Here is a 20,552-nt window from a genome sequence, read left to right as displayed (position 1 = left end):
GCTGAGCCGACAAACAGCTGATCAGCCGTTTGTCGGCTCAGTGCGCTAGTTTGGATGCTTCCCTGCCGACATCAAAGCCCTTTGTCGGCAGCCCCGTTATTCCTCGAGGGATGAGGTTTACCGGGGCTGCCGATAAAGGGCTTTGATGTCCGCAGGGGAGCGTCCAGACTAGCTCGCTGAGCCGACAAACAGCTGATCAGCTCTTTGTCGGCTCAGTGCGGCAGCCATATTAATTTAAATGAAGCGGCGATTATTTAAATTGTCGCTTCATTTCCCTTTGCCCAATAAACAAATCTACATGGCTCCGTCGACGGAGCCATGTAGTGTAGACGTACCCAAACTGAAAACACTGCTTTGATCCAATTCTGTTTTGTGCTGCATTAGTAATGAGACTCAGGATGTACAAAAAATTGCTTTCAAAACTTATGAGTATCAATACAACTTGATGAGTCTGTTGTACAGCTCTGCCATTTGCTGTGTATGTTTCTGGTATTTTTACTGAAGACTAACTCTTTTATTCATAATGTTTCCAGCGGCAGTCAAAGTTCTCCATGTTTACTAGATTTGTCACATTGGTCAGCATTGCTGGTGATAAGTCAGAGAAAGGTAAAAGAAGTGACCTTGTCACATGATCTGAAACATTGCAACTAGTGCCTCATGACTCAACTTTTGTATTGTTTGTGATGACATGAGCTCCCTTCACCAATAACTCCTTTTTCATCCTGGAGCAAAGTGACATTGAATAGACAGCAGTAATTGGTTATTTCACATATGGCAATGAATATACAATTTAACTTACTCATACTTAGAGTTACAAGTCTTACTGGATGGGATCACATAACCTCGCTAGTCTGATAAGAGGGCAGCAGCTTTGAATATTTGGGAAGCTGTGCAGTAGGCCCCATTTCCAAAGGAAGAGAACTGGGATCAGATTGCAATGCAAATTCAGCAGGGAGAGTCTGAGGTACTTTTAATTAATAAATTAATAAGGGAGGAAGGAAGGAAATTCCCTAAACCATCTTCATTGCTGTGAAATGGTCAGTTCTTATCCAGCAGTGATAATCAACGTAAGAAGAAAGGCCTATATTGGAACTCAGTACTGTAATCTTATTTCTGCCAACAGTATTTGTATTTGTATATGCCAGAGTTATATAATCTCATATGCTCAGGAATTGAGTTGATCTTTAAAAAAAAAAAAAAAAAAGTTAGCAGGGAAGATTCCTCTCCCTCCCCTTCTGTCTCCTTCCGGCAAACATTGCATAGTAACTAACCTCCATTTAAAGCAGGGGTGGGTAATAACTTTTTGCCAGGGGGCGGGGCCTCAAATAGAAGGGGCGGGGGTAGGAGGTTTCCAGGCGTCCTCACCCACAGGCCATGATTGGTCTGGGGGTGGGGGAGCCCCTTTGTCCCTCCCAGATTTCCTCTAGGCATCCATGCTTCTGGAGGTCGGAGGAGATTTCCTGTGCTCGAATCCTCCTCCTGCCCTGTCAGAAGTGCATGGCACTTCTAAGTGCCACGCACTCCTCACAGGGTGGGGGCAGGGCGAAGGAAACTTTGTGCATTCCCCTCACCCCCAGGCCCTGATTGGCCTGGGGGTGGAGGAGCAGCAGGGCCTCCGTGGACCAGATCAACCTGCTTGGTGGGCCGGATCTGGCCCGTGGAGGCTCTTTTGCCCATTCTTGATTTAAAGGCTATTGCAAAAGGCAAGCTACTAAACTTAGTCTTTTGATGGTCCAGTCACATAAACATATTACAGATATTAGTAGAGAGCTGTGTGGAAGGACTCAATATTTTCCTTTGTTAAAGTACCATTTTTTCATGTAATACTGTAAAGATATGTTTAATACTCAGGCAGTGGATGATGTAACAGCTGAAAAATGTGATGCCACCCATTTAAAATTCCATGTAGTGGATAGTTTGGTTAACTAATAATGTAAGTTGGCAGTTCTCAAACTGTGGACTGGACCCACAAGGTTGGCTGCAACCCCATTTGAATGGGGTTGCCAGGGCTGGCTTAGACTTGCTGAGGCCTGGAACCCAAGCTGAAGTCTGATCCTCACTGTCCGCAGCCAAATCCAAACCACAAGCCTGGGGTCTTCAATCCTGTGTGGTGGGCTCAGGTTACGGGGCCCCCTGTTTTATGCTGAAGGCATTGGGCTTCAGATTTGGAACCCCAGTGTAGGGCACAAATATCAGCTGGATGCAGGTTTTGGCCCCCCCTCCTGGGAACAAGCAGTAATTTTTGTTGTCAGAAGGGGGTCATGGTGCATTGAGTTTTGAGAACCCCGAAATAAATACTACAAGTATGTTATGTGAATTCAGACAACAGCTAATATGTATATGGGAATCTTTGGTATGAATATCTAATTAATCTACTTACCCATCCAAATCTGGAGTGTCATAAAAAGTCAACTTAAAAGTCAATTTGGAAATGTTCATTTAGGGAGAGTTTCACATATCTTCCATCTTATCTTTATGGGACTGATGATAAACTAGACTTATTCTCTCAGTATATTTTTCCAGATAGTGCTGACTTTACTAATGAAATCATTTGATACGATTGGCTGGATCTGAATTTAGAAAACACAGCTCTTGAGATATTTGCAGTCATGTTACTCCCGGTGATATTTGTTAGATTTTGTAAGCAGTGGATCAAGCCAGATCAGAAATTGGACGCAAAGCTTCTGGGGAAAATCCAGATGCTTTGGTAAGTAGTATTTATGATTTTGGTGGGTAATTTTTTCAATCCATTATCTAGGCTTGGTACAAAAGTAGGTTGTTTTTCATATGAGGTTTTAAAAACAAGGTTTTGAACATTTGTGGTAACTGAAAATCCCAAAGTAATTTCTAGGGCCTGGCCTGGTTTCAAGTTGAATATTTACATTCTGCCTTCCTAAATTCTCACTGCTTTTTAACATAGGTGATATATAGTGTAGTTTTATACCACTATACCACTTCTCTGTTTAATTCCAAAAGTGACTATATTACACCGAACAAAATTATTAATTATCTTTCTTTTATGGTGTATGTGTCATGAAGGAAAGAGATTTTGCTCCTATATTTATACATCAGTATTCATCAAGAAAGGATGTTGGGAAGATACTTACCCTAGGTCTGGTCTAATGAAGATGAGGTTCTATCAAAGATTAATGTGGTTAAAGAAGAGGTATTGGAATAAACTGAAGACAAGACGTGAGATACCTGGACCAGATGGTATACATCTGAAGGAACTTGTGAATGAAATGCACTTACATGTCTTCCATTAGCACAGTATATCAGTACCTCATAATCTTTAATGCAATTATTTGCGTAACAGTCTTGTGAGCCAGAGAAAGTAGTGGTATCCCCATTTTACAGATGGAGAACTAAGGTACAAAGAGAATAAAAAACATGCCTATGGTCTCACAGGATGATTGTGGCACAGTAAGAAATTGAACTTGGGTCTCCTAAGTTCTAGGCTAGTGCCTTGAACACTGGGCCATCCTTCCTCTCTATATTAAACCTTTATACTCAACGGCTGTGTCTACACTGGCATCCCTTCCAGAAAAGGGATGCTAATGTAGCACATCGGAATAGCAAAATCCGCGGGGGATTTAAATATCCCCCACGGTATTTGCATTAACATGGCTGCCGCTTTTTTCCGGCTTGGACATAAGCCGGAGAAAAGCGCCAGTCTAGACGTGATTCTCTGGAAAATAAGCCCTTTTCCAGAGGATCTCTTATTCCTACTTTGAAGGGATGCTTTGAAGTAGGAATAAGAGATCCTCCGGAAAAGGGCTTATTTTCCGGAGAATCATGTCTAGACTGGCGCTTTTCTCCGGCTTATCTCCAAGCCGGAAAAAAGCGGCAGCCATGTTAATGCAAATACCGCGGGGGATATTTAAATCCCCCGCGGATTTTGCTATTCCGATGTGCTACATTAGCATCCCTTTTCCGGAAAGGGATGCCAGTGTAGACATAGCCCATCAGTATGGGCTTGTGCAGTATGTCTTATACACTGTGAACTGTTTGGTTAAAAGATATAGAAATGCAAGCCCATTACCATTGTCATCAAGGACTTCAGAGGTTTTGTGTTTACTGACATTTTCTCATGAAATTCATTGGAGTTAGTTTCTTGCTTAGAAATACTGAAGAACACTGACTTAAATAAGATCTTGTCGTTTGTTTCCTGTAGTGTAGCCAGGAAAAACAGTAACAAGCTGTCTTCTTAAAAATCACATTCCTGGAAGATATTCTGGCAACCTGGATATTTAAACACATTCTTAAGAAAAACAACATGTCTTCAATTAGAAATTATGTTCGCTTATTTTCTTTCTGATATTGTGAGATTACAATTTACCGTGGACATTGCATGAAAGTCTGAAATAGCCAATATCCTGTTTTGGGTCTATGAATTGGCTGTAAATGAATGCAAGGTGCTTTATAAGCTAAATATGGGAAAAACAGAATTCTCACCCATTATGAAGTTTTGATATTAGGGCTGAGGAAGTTTATGTAAAGATAAAGAAAAGAGTGTGAAACACTGGGTTCCAGACTAAAGACTGAATGGCATTTCTTAGCCCAAAGTCAAATTTCATGATTATTCTAAAAAGGTAAATTCTGAATACCAATAAACAGGCCCTCTCTTTTTCCTGTCATTATTCTTTGTACTTATCCACCCTTTAAAAACTCACATAAAAATGTATCCTCTGGCTGTAGACCATCTGGACAGAACCCAATCAGCATATCTCCTTATTCAACAAGAAGAGTTGTTGTTTAAGTGTTCCAAATTGTTCTCTCCATGCACCTTGCTCTGAGGATACAAACTACAATCTAAACTATTTTATGGGCATCATCACCTGAACTTCAGTCAACCAAAGGGATATTCTGCCACTAGCCTGCACCTTCTCTGTGTACAATTTAACCTTTTTATGGCAGGTTCTTTTACATTAGGTGGAGTAAAGATCACTGCCTGTCATACTGACCAGTATTGTTATATTGTTATCTGTTTAACACAGATAATGAATAAAGGATAGGCTGGGTCTCCCAAAACAACATTAGGGAGTTCCATCTTGTTGCAATCCCTGTTACCGGTTGAATCAATGTCCTAACTTGATCAAATTCAGATATACCAAATCTCCCGAATAATTGTACAATTCTGGGGCCCCCTGGAGGAATTCAGGAACTATGAGCCACCAAAGCCTGCACATCTTTTCCAGTTTATAGGATTATGTGCTACTAGGGAGGTAGGGCAGCTAATAAACAGTCCCACCACAATTGGAGAAGCCCATTTATTCAAAGCCCATTGTAATTCTGGGGACATTTCCAGACTTTACCACCTATTGATGGTCCAAAGCAAAGGGTTGTCATGCAATTATTATCACAATAGAAATGTTGACTTAATGCTGAACTGATTTACTTCAGATTTATGATTATTTGGGGGTAGTCAGCTGCCATTTGACAATAGCAACCCTCTTCTGGAGTGGGTTTTGGCTCTTTTCATTTGCATATCCTTGTGCTGAACAGTAAGAAAAAACTCTTCATAGGAATCTGGCTTTCCTTGTGTGGCTGTTCTGGTTCTACAGATTGTTGTTTATTTAGTTTAACTGAAGTTGCTGTAAAATTTCCAATGGATTAATGAAATAGTGGTGAAATAGTCCCACCATTATGAGCATGTGATTCTGACCCAGAACCCCAGTCAGAATAGGGGGATTTGTCAACCATTAGAAACTGCACTGGCTGTTTGCGTTCCTCCAACTCCAAATGCAGCCTGTATGCTCTTCTTAGAAAAGCCTGCTGACCCTTTCTGGTGGTAGTCAGCCAATGCTGAAATGTCCTCCACAGCATCTTGCACCTTTGACCAGTTCTCACTGGGCATGTCTATACTTGCCCCCTAGTTTGAACTAGGGAGGCAAATGAAGCATACCGAAGTTGCTAATGAAACACGGGATTTAAATATCCCGCGCTTGATTAGCATATTTGCGGCCGGTCGCTATTTTAAAAAGCCGGTGGCCCGAATTAACTCGCCGCGTGTAGACGCGGTAGTCCGATCCAAAACCGTTCCCTCAAATTAACTGTTTCTCCTCATTGCACGAGGAGTAACAGTTAATTTGAGGGAACGGTTTTGGATCGGACTACCGCATCTACACGCGGCGAGTTAATTCGGGCTACCAGCTTTTTTAAATGGCGACCAGCCGCGAATATGCTAATCAAGCGCGGGATATTTAAATCCCGCGTTTCATTAGCAACTTCGGTATGTTTCATTTGCCTCCCTAGTTCAAACTAGGGGGCAAGTATAGACATACCCTCTTACTCCTTCCCCCCAAATGAAATTCACATGGATTGCATTAATGTGAGCATTAAGAAATGGTCATAGCTCAGAGTAGGATCCATGCTTTGCCACCAGTTATTGTGGAGAACAGTGGATAGAAAAGTGGAGTGGAAGTGCTTTATTTGAATGAGTTGCCAAGCTAGCACTGTTTCTTGGAAAAGACAAATGAGTTCTTTCACAGTATACCAAGAAGAATTTATAGAGCGGTTTAGCTAAGTGCAATGCTAAGAACAAGAAGTAATGCCTCCAGAGTCAGTACAGCATCAGGGTAGACACAATACTTTAGTTATGTTTGTGAGAATTTTTGTGTGTTGCTACACAATGAGGTTTCTTAAGTTCAACTAACTTGAGAGGAATAACTTGAGTACAGATAACTAGAATTAACTGCAGATGCATCACTTGTGATGCAGAGCAAGAGATAAAGAATTAGAATCAAGCCTGGATTTTCTGTATTGCATCGAGGTGTTTTAGATTACTAGTGTCTGTAGAATTTCATTAATCCATTGGAAATTTTACAGCAACTTCAGTTAAACTAAATAAACAAACAAAATTAGATTCTTATTGACTTAAATACAATAATTAATCCATACATAAGTACATTATTTTGAGGTTAAATTCAATTTAAAAAATCCTCACACTTCCATTTTTCATTATTGCATTGACAGTATGTAAACAGATCATAAATATTGTCAGGCAAAGTTGGAGGCTATGACAATTGTGTAGGAACAATTAAGCTTTTAGCACTCCAAGAGACACGAGAAACAGTTTTGTCATTTGCTATTGCTGAATGTTTCTGTTAAAATAATCATCAGTGAAATAGTTAACTGTGTTGTTTTTTAAATAGTTATCCTTGCGTTTCAGGCTTAACAACCCACTGAGATGAATGGCATAGTTCTTAGCTTTCAGGTTGCATGAAGCCTGTCTGCAGACTCTGGAAGACAACACTTCCATCTGTTTACACTCTGTTCACATTTTCGAGGTCTTCTTTGCAGCCACAATGACTAACTGATTAATTTTAAGAAAGGTTAACCGACAGTCTGGAGTGTATGTTGCTTAGACAAGGATTGAATTCTGTGCCAAATCATGTAGTTGCAGAAAACAGAGGGCTTGTTTTCAGTATAGTTTACTCTGGTGTTATTGGAAACGGACTGATTTTTTAATACAGTACTATTTCCTGCACCTAGACTGTATAGTGAACTAACTGTGCTATTAGACCACTAGGGGTTTTCGTAGGCTCATAGGATTGGAAGAGACCTGAGGAGATCATCAAGTGCAACCCCCTGCTAAAAGCAGGACCAATCCCAACTAAAGCATCCTAGCCAAGACTTTGTCAAGCCAGTACTTGAAACATCTGCTAGCAATTAAGAGAAAATAAGTGGGTATATAGACAAAGCTACTGGCATCTCCTCTCACACAATTGAGTTTCATCACCAAGTTTCACCCTGACTAAAGTAATGATTTTATTTTTCTCATGGAACTTGTCTTCACAAGGGAAAAAAGTATGTCTTGAGTTAATTAAAGATACGTCATAGTGGCATAGCTGCAGCTATGCTGCTCAAATGCTGGAATATAGACACTTGTTATGGTGATGGAAGGGGTCATTCTGTTTGCTGTAGTAAATCCATGCATTTGAGGAACAATAGCTATGTCAATGGAAGAATTCTTTTCTCAACCTAGCTGCATCTACAGTGGAGGTTAGGTTGAACTTACGATGTATCTAGGTTGACCTAAGTTTTAGGGGTAGCCAGAGCTCACTCAAAATGAAATCCTTATGAAAACAAGTTTTCATGTAAATTACCAAGTTGTATTAAAATTAATGTAAGAATACATTTCCCCCCTTAGTGATTATTATTTGGATTTGTTTAGTTTACATCAGCTGTTTACATATGGCTGATTTCAGTTACCTTACACATAGCATTAAATTTATTTATTTATCTATCTGTCTGTCTGTCCCAGAACTCCTTTTAAAAACAAATTGTGGCATGTCCAGGCTCGAAGAAAAAGATAAATTCATGGATAAAACTTAAATGAAATCATAAAGAAAAAAATAGGAATTAATAACCATAAATCATCACAGTGACAACTTGAACAATATTTGACATCATGACATATAGGTATCTCCAGAGTCATAGAACGATAGCATCCTAGACCTGGAAAGAACCTCAAGAGGTCATTGAGTCCAACCCCCTGCCCTCATGGTAGGACCAACTACTGCCTAGATCATCCCTGACAGATGTCTAACCAACCTGCTCTTAAATAACTCCAGTGATGGAGATTCCACAACCTCCCTAGGCAATTTATTGCAGTGTTTAACCACCCTCACATTTTTTCTAACGTCCAGCCTAAACTTCCCTTGTTTCAATTTAAGCCCATTGCTTCTTGTCCTAGCCTCAGAGGCCAAGGAGAACAATGTTTTTTCCTCCTCTTTGTAACACCCTTTTAGATACTTGAAAACCACTATCAGGTCTCCTCTCAATCTTCTCTTTTCTAAACTAAACAAATCCAGTTCTTTCAGTCTTCTCTCACAGGTCATGTTTTCTAGATCTTTAATCATTTTTGTTGCTCTTCCCTAGACCTTCTCCGATTTCTCCACATCTTTTTTTAAATGTGGTGCCCAGAATTGGACACAATACTCCAATTGAGGCTTAATCTGTGCAGATTAGAGCGGAAGAATGATTTACACTCCTGTTAATGCATCCCAGAATCATGTTTGCTTTTTTTTGCAACAGTGTCACACTGTTGATTTATGTTTAACTTGTGGTCCACTATGACCCCTAAATTCCTTTCAGCAGTACTTTCCTAGACAATCAATTCCCATTCTGTATATGTGCAGCTAATTGTTCCTTCCTAAGTGGAGTACTTTGCATTTGTCCTTATTATACGTCATCCTGTTTAACTCAGACTATTTCTCTAGATTGTCCAGATCATTTTAAATGTTGACCATATCCTTTAAAGCACTTGCAACCCCTCCCAGCTTGGTGTTATCTGCAAACTTAATAATCATACTCTCTAAGGCTACGTCTAGACTACATGCCTCTGTCACCAGAGGCATGTAGATGAGGCTACCAGGCATAGGAAAATGAAGCGGCGATTTAAATAATCGCCGCTTCATTTAAATTTACATGGCTGCCGTGCTGAGCCAATCAGCTGTTTGTCGGCTCAGCGCGGTAGTCTGGACGCATGGGTGTCGACATCAAAGGCATTTGTCAACCACCCAGGTATGCCTCCTGGAATGAGGTTTACCTGGGTGGTCGACAAATGCCTTTGATGTCGACACCCGCGCGTCCAGACTACCGCGCTGAGCCAACAAAGAGCTGATCGGCTCAGCGCGGCAGCCATGTAAATTTAAATGAAGCGGCGATTATTTAAATCGCCGCTTCATTTTCCTATGCCTGGTAGCCTCATCTACATGCCTCTGGCGACAGAGGCATATAGTCTAGACGTAGCCTAAGTCAGGGTGGGGAACCTTTTCTGGGTCAGCAGCCATTGACTCACAGAAAAATCAGTCAAGGGCTACACACAAGTGAGAAGCAAAGTTAGAAGCCCCTGGCTGAGAAGGAGAAAGACACTTCCCCCAATCCCCTTGTACACCAGAGCCTAAGGGATCCCAGGCTAGTAGATTTTGTGTGCTCCAGCCCTGCAAGTAGGTGGCAGGGGGGGTTGGAGCACTAGTGCAGACTCCCCAGTGCTGAGACTCGGGGGCCGGATCCAGGCAAGCCAGGGGCTGCATCCGACCCCCAGGCCTGAGGTTCCCCACCCCTGCTCTAAGTCTTAGACCTTGTGTAAATAAACACTTAGTTTTATGGGAAGCTGGAGTGTAACTCTAACCTGAACTAGCATATTGCAGACTGAATGTTTGTGGGGACCCTGCACTAAAATTTCCTTGCGTGCTTTGAAGTAGGAATAGAGTAAAGTACCCTTTAGTGTATAGTATCAGGGTCCACAGAGCACTTAATTTATTGCATTCTAGTGCAGAGTAGAGTCATACCCAAGTCTGCTGTGAACTAATGGTATGTCTACACTACCAAGTTTTGTTGCCCAAATCTGCCTTTTGGTGACAACACAGTGAGAGGGTTTATACTGCAATGTGATTTTTTTTAATCAGGAAAAACACCTAGTTTCTGCAATAAAAATCTTCCACACCTACGAGAGAGGTTTTCATTTCTCTTCTCTTTATTGTTGACAAAGAGCCAGTGTAGACTCTGCTCTTTGTTTTGTCGACAGAATTGGCTTCCACCAGCATCCCACAATGCCAGCTTTGATGGCTCTGCTCATTCTTTTGATCTCTGCGGCTCTTCCCCTTTCAAAGTTCCAAAAACTATCTGCAGCGAGTGAGCTGCTCCATTTTGGGACCAAACAAAGACTAAAGGAGAGGGACAGCTTGCTGTGCTGCTTTGATATTCATCAACATAGAGAGCTTACAGGATACCACCTTCAGCAGCTGAGGATGCTATGGGAGAACTCGGAGGGAATCCCAACATGTGCAGTGATCAGCTCTGCCTTCCCACAGCACTGCGCTGTGGGATACATATACATATGCACAGTGCATTGCTCACACAGTCAGTGATTGTGCCCCCAGTGTGGACATGATCAGTCGACAGAACACCCTCTGTCAGTTTTTATTTTGTTTGACTTTTGGGTTTGTCAACAAAACTTGTTAATGTTGACATACCCTAAGTGTTCACGTAGACAAGCCTTAAATCTAAATTCCCTTTCATATAAAATCTCTTCTGAAGGCCCATAATGCATTCAGGAACCTGACTGATTAAATATATTACTTTTTTATTTCATTCCTTTATTTTTTTAATGCCAATTTTTTTCTCTCAGGTACATAGAGACAGCAACTCCCATTGATTTCGGTGAGAGATATATGGATGTTTTCAGAGAAAAGTTTTGACCCTTTGTGACTTAATTTGGTGCTCTTCATGATTACTTGCAGTTTAGCATATGTTTTATAATGTCCAACTGAAATAGAACTTGATGACTCTTACAATTTTCAAGTGGTTTCTTTTAACTTTTTCTTTACACAAAGCTAAAAATTGCAGCAGAGTGCTTACCTTGCCTTTGCGTTATTGCAAAATAAAAGAAGGAATATATTAAAGTAGGTACTGTTTGAAACACTGAAGGAACAGCTAAATGTTTGTTTTCACACATTATTGAGATTGGATGAGGATAAGAGGAATGAACAGTTAAGTGTCCTCAGATTGGCAAATACTACAGCTGAATAGCACTTAGGAAGAAATCCCACAGAAAAAACTCTCAATTTGTCCATGCTATTGTGTTAAAACAAGTTTTAAGGTTTTTATTTTATCTTTAGTTGGTGCAACCTCGTAAAAAAATCTTTTGATAAAAATGGTATTAACTGAAAAAGTAATAGAATGGTTGCAAATATTGTGATCACTTACCCCTTCTAATTTCTACCCTGAAAAATGTATTTTGGTGGTATATGTCTTAAAAGTATGTATAATAAATGAATTACTCTATGGAAAGAGAATGTAGCCATTAAACATATTTCTTGCGACTTGTTGAAATAAATACATAAATCTGCCCTGGGACATCCTCACAGCATTTGCTAGATTCTGCGTTTTTCACTAAATAGTTAACTCTTGTAATTTCTAGTTACTTTATGAATGAAAGACACATTAACCTAGAAGGGCTTCAATGGCATAATTTCTTTTAATTTCTCGTAATTGATATGGCTTGGGACGGGTGGCAAGGTAGTATTTTAAAGTTTTGTTCTGATGCAGTATAGTTGAGTTCCCTTATTGATGTTGGCAATCATTATTCTTTAGTTCTGTGTGGAACAGATGACAGTGAGCTTCCTCTTGCTGCCTTCTTGTTTTCTGGTGTACTGTTATTTTTTTTTACTGTTCAGTTACAAATTAGGTCAGTTATTAAAATATCATTGATCATTTCCTTTGACAACACATTGGCATTGATGTAACACAATAGAATTTGGTGGAAAGGTTAGTCTCATTTCTCTGGCTGCTGTCAGTGTATGTGAGCATATTATATCCTTCAGCTTTCTGGAAATGCTCTGTTTGACTAGGTGCTTGGGAACAGGAAGTCTGAGGTTATACATAGTGGCTACGTCTACACTGGCCCCTTTTCCGAAAGGGGCATGTTAATTTCACAGGTCGTAATAGGGAAATCCGCGGGGGATTTAAATATCCCCCGCGGCATTTAAATAAAGATGTCCGCCGCTTTTTTCCGGCTTTTAGAAAAGTAGGAATAAGATCCTCCGGAAAAGGGCTTTTTTTCCGGAGGATCGGGGCCAGTGTAGACGCTCTTTTCCGGCTTTTCTAAAAGCCGGAAAAAAGCGGCGGACATCTTTATTTAAATGCCACGGGGGATATTTAAATCCCCCGCGGATTTCCCTATTACGACCTGTGAAATTAACATGCCCCTTTCGGAAAAGGGGCCAGTGTAGACGAGCCCAGTATGTTTGCTTAGTTTCAGACTATATGATGCAAGCTCTGTTTCCTAGAAAACGCTGTGTACAGGATAGTATTTTGTAGACTACTTTATTACGTCAAACTTAAACGAACATAGCTTGATAAAAATGATGATCAGTTCTGAGGGTTTTCATAATTACTTCTCTGGTATTTATCTTAACTTATAGGGCTGTCATGACTATAGTATCTGTGCACCTCACAAGTGATAATGTACTTCTCTTCACTACACTCTGTGAAGTAGGAGAGTACTGTTATCCCTGTTTTATAGATGGGGAGTCTATGGTTCAGTGTGATTTTTCCCAAGGTTGCACAGGAAATTTGTGGCAAAGCAGGTAATTTTACCCAGGCCTTTGGAATCACAGACTAGCAACTGACCACTGGACCATTCTTCATGCCAAGATCACAAGTCGGCTCTCAACTGTAACTGTTTTGTGTGAGTGTGTGTGTGTGTGTGTGTGTGTGTGTGTGTGTGTGTGTGTGTGTGACAGAGACATACACATAATTTCTTTAGCATAGTCACAGGGCAACTTTTTCCAACAAGATGTACTCTCAAACCTCTTTTATTTAGCGACCCTGGGAAATGGGGATTAAATGTTTCGCTGGGCCAGGGAGAGTGCTGCAGAGTCAGGAGTCAGAGTTGGGGGCTTACCTGCCATCCGGCTCCCAGAGACATACGTGGCTTTGCGCTTTCCGCCACTTCCAAGCACCACTCCCTGCTGCTATGGGACCAGTGAGAAAAAGCCTTAGGGGAAGCAGCTTTGCGCACTGCCATTCCTTCTGCTGGCGGGGGGCAGGGAGTAGGAGACGGTGTGGTAGCAGCAGTGTGCAGAGCCACTTCTTCCTCCGTACCACAAGTGTTCCCAAATTAGCGACAGCCAGAGTATTGAGGTTTAAGTATATTATAAATCTGCCACTCCCTGACCTGCTTCAGATACACACTTTGGATTTAACTATTCACTTAGGCCAGGCATGTCCAAAGTCCGGCCCGCGGGCCAATTTCGGCCCGTGTTCCGGTTTAATATGGCCCCACAGGTAATTTGGCAATATCTATCTTTTAAGGCCCCCAAGAAATCCACATGTATTGAGATGAATACATTGTAAAATCTCAGTTAATGTCAGTTGGTCTAAATCAGTTATAAATATATTTGGACACAACATGTATACTTGGTGTTATGTTCCTGTTCATATTTTTTGAACTTAAAAGTTGACAGACAACCTTTATTACCAATAATATGTAATGTACTTTACAATGTTCCTGACATATATTTCAGCTTCCTGGATTTTTTTTCATCTGGCCTTCAGATATGAAAGGCAGACTGATTTAACACCTGTTTAGATTTGTCATCCATGTGACGAAATGAAAAGTATGCTGTTTGCAATAAACTTTGCATAAAATAGTTAATTTGCATTTAATTTTAATGGTTCAAAGAATGTCAGGCAAAATGGTCGGCCCTCACTCATGTTCACTTCATCAAATCTGGCCCTCTTTGAAAAAAGTTTGGACTCCCCTTACTTAGGCATTCTGATTTCACGAACTTGTATCTGTTTAGGCAAGATTGGGGTCTATATATTTGAAGAATGAGGCCAGTCTTCCAAAATCCAGTTCACCCACTCTATTTTTAAGTGAGTGGCTGGTACATCATCATTATTTTATTTTTATTTTTCTGATTATGAGTGGTGAATAGATATTGCAGCATTGCCAATCCCAGGCATTCAAAAATCATGAGTCAGGCCCCAAACAGTCAAGATTAGAGGTTTATCAGTAATGAGGGTTTTTTTTAAAAAAAGATGTGTTGTTTTAATTTCCCTTGTGGCTTTTGAGCCATTAGGGTATGCATGATGCATATTTTCAGGCTCTTTTCAACAGCCATAATTTCTAGAAAAGTCTATAATGAAAAGCCAAGGGCCTCACAAAATCTCAAAAATCCTCCAGGTTTTGGGGCTTGAAGAAAACACCAAATATGCAACTTCAAATCAAATCATGAGAGTTAATAATACTGATTTTATGCCTATCTTGGTAAACTTAATGACAATTTTGCAAAGAAAGGATCTTGATGTTTTACAAAATCATGGTATCTTTCCTTATGACAGAATGTAATCATGTTTTACTTTGGATTATAGCATTCAAAACTAGGAAATATCTTTTTAACAATTTAACATTTACATCTTTTTCCAGATATGTGCTGAAGTGGCACAAGGAGAAAAAATACTTGCAGGGAAAAAAAGCGAAGTTGCCATATATACTGATGTATTCAGTTCCTATAAAAGTAGTCTCAGGATGCGTATTATATTTAATAACCTGAGAGAAATGATCATATCTTTATGAAATGTATCATTAATACATTTGTGCTGATGTAGTGTTCATATGGAACTGTGAGCTCATGTCTGGATAGCCATAGAAGCATCCCCTTTCCATTTCCAGAATGGCAGAATAGATATATTACACCGCTAATTTTTATTTTGCAAATCAGAACTATAGAGCCTTCCCTTTGTTTAGCCTATGTGTATTTTTAATGGGTGAGGGTTTTATCATAATATTTTATTAGTACTTATTATCCTTGGCGATGTACAAAATATAGTACATATGATTTGGGGGCAAACTTAAATCATTTTATGAAAATGTGGGTTACACAAACAAATTTTGATATACATTTGAATATAAAACAGTCATTTTTTTTTAAATAAGAGCAAAGCCTTTTCTACCCTTTTTTTTTAGCTTGTGAAATGTTACATACTAAAAAACCAATTTGTTCTACTTGAGAATGTTCAGAAATGTCAATGTGTTTTTATTCACACTTGCAGATTGTATATATTTAAAATACTGATTACAGGTAGTTAATATTTCCATGTTAAGAGTAATTATAGGTTCTTTAGATGCTTTGAGTGGAGATGCCTAAGTTGAAGGGGCAGAGAGGAGACTGATTATTATTTATTTAGATTTCAAATAAGACATCTGTTCCAATCTTGAAACACCATAACATAATTAATGATATAACAAATACAGTTAAATTATATCTAACATCTATTAGCTATCCCATTGTAAAATCTTAGTAAATACAAGTGCTTATAGATTTTCCACAAGCTAAACTAGGTGAGGTCATCTGCAGCCAAGGGTATAGCGTTGACCTCCCTAGCTACTCTGTTGTAAGAACTACACTAGGATATTTCAGTGGGATACTTAAAGTACATTTGTTATCCTAAGGGGAGATCCTCCCCTCCACACACACACACTTTTTACTGTGAGGACACATTCTTAGCCTAACTTGAGTTTGAGCAGCCTCATCTGAAATACTTGAGCTGCACAGGTCAGCCAAATCAAGTTTAAAAACACTAACATAGAAGTTAACATTTCTTGTGTGTGGATGGCACCTGATTAAAGGGCAACCTTCAAATTAACTCCTCAGTGACAACAAGCCCTTAGGGGTGTTGTTGAGGCAGCTGGATAGAAGTTTGCTCTGCTGTTGTCCATTCTGTACTGTTCTATGAATAAGCAGAAAAATAGGATTTCCATGGTGTTATGAATTTGGTATAGTCACTGGAGTTAGTTTGAGTTAGTGATTTTGATTCAGATTCAATACAGGACTGCATATGTCTGAACCAGATTTTGCAAACTGTTCAGATCAGTTTTGTTTTTTTGTGAATGGAAAGGTCTCAGGTCCTCATATGTAATAAGGCACTATATTGATGAGGACTTTAGAAGTGCTAATTAATATTAGTATGCAGGCAAGAATGCTTATATCTTTTCTACTGTTGTAAATTAGTCTGTGCTCTTTTTTTGCCTTATTCAACAGAATTTAGCCTCCTGGAATCCTTCAGACCCTGAATGCCTCCTGCTTGTTGTGAAAGAGCTTGTCCAGCAATATCACCAATTCCAATGTAGTCGATTACGCGAGAGCTCTCGCCTCATGTTTGAATACCAAACTTTACTTGCGGAACCCCAGTATGGAGAGAACATGGAAATTTATGCTGGCAAAAAAAACAACTGGGTAAGTTATTAAGAGTACTTCTGCTAAGAACACAATATACTAGTGCTTTCAGAATTCCTTTTACTATAGTAATTCTAGCCATTACCTTGTAAAATAGAGTTATTTGTATGATGTGTGCACACATATACTGTGTGTTTACAGTGGTGAAAGAAAACATGTTTGCCCCAGCTCACAGTCTGCACTCTCCCCTCCCTCTTTTGTTGACTGCTTCCATTCCATTGTCTCTATTGAATCTGATTTCCATGTGAAAGACTGCCTTCAGACCTGATGGCAGTGTAGCTGGTTTACAGATGGTAAATTTGTTTTGAGAATCATATCTTCTGTCCCACCAAAGCTATGTCTGCATGAGAAGGCTTTTTCTGGCAGAATTATTTCAGTTAGGGGTTTGACGGAGTGTGATTTTAACTATGCTGTCAAATGTCCTTACTACAGATACAGTCACACTGGCAAAAGTGTAATTTTGTCAGTGTATCTATAGCCCCACTAGTAACACTTTTCCAGTATAGTTGTACCAGCAAAGCCGCCTAGCGTAGACATAGCCTGAATGTCCTTAAAATTTTCAAATTCCATACCTTCAGGGTCTGGATTTTAGTTTAATTGAAGGCACGTGTAAACTACATTCATCTTTTGAAAGAGGAATGTAAATTAGGCAAATCGAAAGTGCAAATGAAACACAGATTTAAATATTCTGTGCTTCATTTGCATAGTCGTGTCTGAGAGCTTTTTCGAAAAACCTTTTTTCGAAAGTGAAAGCGCAGTCTAGATGCGGTTCTTTAAAAAAAACAAACCCTTTTTTTGAAAGAACCTGTACTCCTGAAAAAATAAGGAGTACGGGTTCTTTCAAAAAAGGGTTTTTTCCCGAAAAGAACTCTGTCTAGACTGCATTTTCACTTTCGAAAAACCCTTTTTCGAAAAAGCGCTTGGCTGTGAATATGCAACTGAAGTGCGGGATATTTAAATCCATGCTTCATTTGCACTTTCGATTTGCCTAATTTACATTCCTCTTTTGAAAGAGGAATGTAGTCTAGACATAGCCTAACTGAACCACACTATCTGAGGATTGTAGATAGCACAGGATAGTTGATTATGTTATAGTTAGCACTGTCAGTTCTTCAGACCCTTTTTTATATATCATCTGACCAACTTTTTGATAGTGACTTGGTCTCATAAGTCCTCTTTTGTAAATCACAGTACTGCATCTGGTTAAACACTTTATTCAGGTACAAAATGCTGAGATGAAATGTAGGGAAATCCTTTCACGATTGTTGCTTGGAAAGCATGCTCTAGAAAAATAGCTCACTGTACCTATGTCTAAATATTTTGTGCTGAAATGTGGAAGACCTTCATATTTTTAGTTTGCAGACTTGTATTCAAACTCTAGTAATTATTGTAGTTAATCAAAAACTGTAGTTGATTGCAAAAGACTACTATGAACGCCTTTATTTCTAGTACTTCTAACTTTTGGGCGCAATCCAACACGGATGGAAGTCAATAGGAATCTTCCCTCTGATTTCAGTGACTGATAGTTTTTAAAGGATTTGTCTTTAGCGTCAAAGCTTCTTTTTGTCTCAATTTGAAAAAAAAATTGTTCAAATAAATTTTGAGCCTTTTAAAAATTATGGGAGGGTAGAAACATTCAATTTGTTGGACTATAAATAAACTATGGACACATTTATTGTAACAGATAAAAAATCTTAATTTTAAAATGTATTTGCTGCTAAAGAGAACATATATGAAAATGAAGACCCTGCCCCAAGTAGCATGCAGTATAAACAGAAACCTTGTATATTTCAAACCTAATACAGTGTTATAAATAAAAGGACCATAGATGAGTCTTGAAAAACTCTCTTACAGTGTTTAACTATGCACAGATCCTAACACAAGCTGGTGAACTTAACTCAGGGGTGAGCAACCTGCTGATCACAGGCTGCATGCAGCTCATCAGGGTAATCTGATTGCAGGCCATGAGACATTTCGCTGATGTTTGACTGCCCACACACATGGCTCTCATTGCTAGATAATGGGAACTGTGAGAAGCAGCAACCAGCATATCCTTGTGGCCTCTTCGCCTGCACACACTGTCCCCACAACTCTTGTTGGCCGGGATTACATTGATGGGCCTCATGGAGGCCACGAGTTGCAGGTTGACCATCACTGGCTAAACTTGTCAGGCTCTTGGACATTTATTGTGGAAACACTTTTTGGAAGAAATTGGATTTAGGAATATTATGAGTATGGCAAAGGATACTAGGGCCACCTCTTCACTATGCAGTAGATCGACGCTGCAGTGATCTTCCGGGATTTGATGTAGCAGGTCTAGTAAAGACTGCTAAATTGAACTTAGAGTGCACCTCTGTTGGTGCTGGTACTTCTACTCCTCATAAGGAGTAAGGAAAGCTGATGGAAGCATTTCTTCCTGTTGACCTCCTGCTATGTGAATGGTATGGAAACATGATTTAAGATACATCAACTCCAGCTACGTAATTAACTTAGCTGGAGTTGCCCATCTTAATTCAACCTTCTGCTGTAGTGTAGAACAGGCCTAGGAGACATGGGATGTGGAAAGTATTTTTCAATAATAAATGAGTGCTATGCTACGTTTGGAGAGAAACTGTTTGAACTTTGGAATGATTTCTATGGAAATTTTACCAGGTGTATATTTTAATATGTTCTATGTAGAATTTCTGTTCACCTCACACACTGAGAGAGACACAGATTGCATGCCCTGTTATTGAGTACATAATGTACCTAATCCCTACATATACATGCAGACTCTCATTTACACACCAAGGCTACGTCTACACTACATGTTTTTGCAGCAGAAAATACGTAATAAGGGACATGAGTCGGGACATCATTAGCATATTTTCTGTCGTTTCTTTTTGCGCAAGGGGAGAGGCATAAGGATCTTGCGCAAAACGGGGATTTTGCACAAAAAGGAAAGGTCCACACTGCTTCTTTTTGTGCAAAAATCCTTGCGCAAAAAGAAACGGCAAGAAATATGCTAATGATGTTATGACTCATGCTAATGAGTCCCTCATTAGCATATTGTCTGCCATAAAAACATGTAGTGTAGCTGTAGCCCATATGAATTATACTTGAATGTAATAATTTAATATTTTTACTGTTCTTCTGTTTCTGATCTCTTAACATTTTTCAGCCCCTATGGAAATAACTTCAAACAACTCTGTTAGTTCAATATTAAAGATGAACAAAAATATCCAGAAATGCTGAACTTAACACCAAATACTCAACCTTGAATTTGCCCTCATTAGCTTTAGGAAAAAGTATTGTTTTTTAAAACAGTATAGGTTTGAGTAATTAGATAGCAGATCTGTAATGCATATGCAAAAATAAGGCAGACTTAAGTCACCTGACCTAGCCTCAGTATACCCTGTTTTTTGTTTGGTTAACTGTGTAAAATTACTGTTAGAATTATTATAGGGGGGGTTTTTTTGAGTAGATTATAAAAAAAGACAAACTTCTTCACTTTCTTGACACAGTGCATGAAATTTCCTTACTTTGTCTCAGCATGGTTATAATCATTAGAAAATCAGCCAACATGTATTTCCTTCTAGATGAACAAGAGTCTTCTCATAGCCAGGTGGATAATGCTAATTTTAAGGAAGTGTATGAAACAGAAAGGAAATCCTTCCCATTTCCGTTGCATACATTTGACGCATGAAAAACAGCAATGCGTTAAGGAGAGTTTGGCAATATTACAGCATATAACAGTTGCAAGCAGTCCTCTAGATGGTACAATTTACATAATCCTGAAGAAAAAGTATGGAAGCCCCTCTT

At 39.4% G+C, this 20,552-nt stretch overlaps 1 protein-coding gene across 3 annotated transcripts in view; it reads left to right on the top strand.

Moving 5' to 3' along the window:
• Positions 1-20,552, top strand: part of BABAM2 (BRISC and BRCA1 A complex member 2) — a 308,015-nt gene that overhangs the window by 94,026 nt on the left and 193,437 nt on the right. For all 3 annotated transcript variants that reach the window (XM_075925373.1, XM_025181003.2, XM_006115618.4), the window contains exon 5: positions 16,557-16,751. In XM_075925373.1, the coding sequence (XP_075781488.1) occupies positions 16,557-16,751 (195 nt within the window). The remainder of the gene's footprint in view (positions 1-16,556; positions 16,752-20,552) is intronic.

This window comes from Pelodiscus sinensis, chromosome 3 (genome assembly GCF_049634645.1).
Source record: "Pelodiscus sinensis isolate JC-2024 chromosome 3, ASM4963464v1, whole genome shotgun sequence".
NCBI classification, from domain to species: domain Eukaryota; kingdom Metazoa; phylum Chordata; order Testudines; family Trionychidae; genus Pelodiscus; species Pelodiscus sinensis.
The sequence above is the reverse complement of the archived record's forward strand: the minus strand, read 5'-3'. Positions and strand labels throughout refer to the sequence as shown.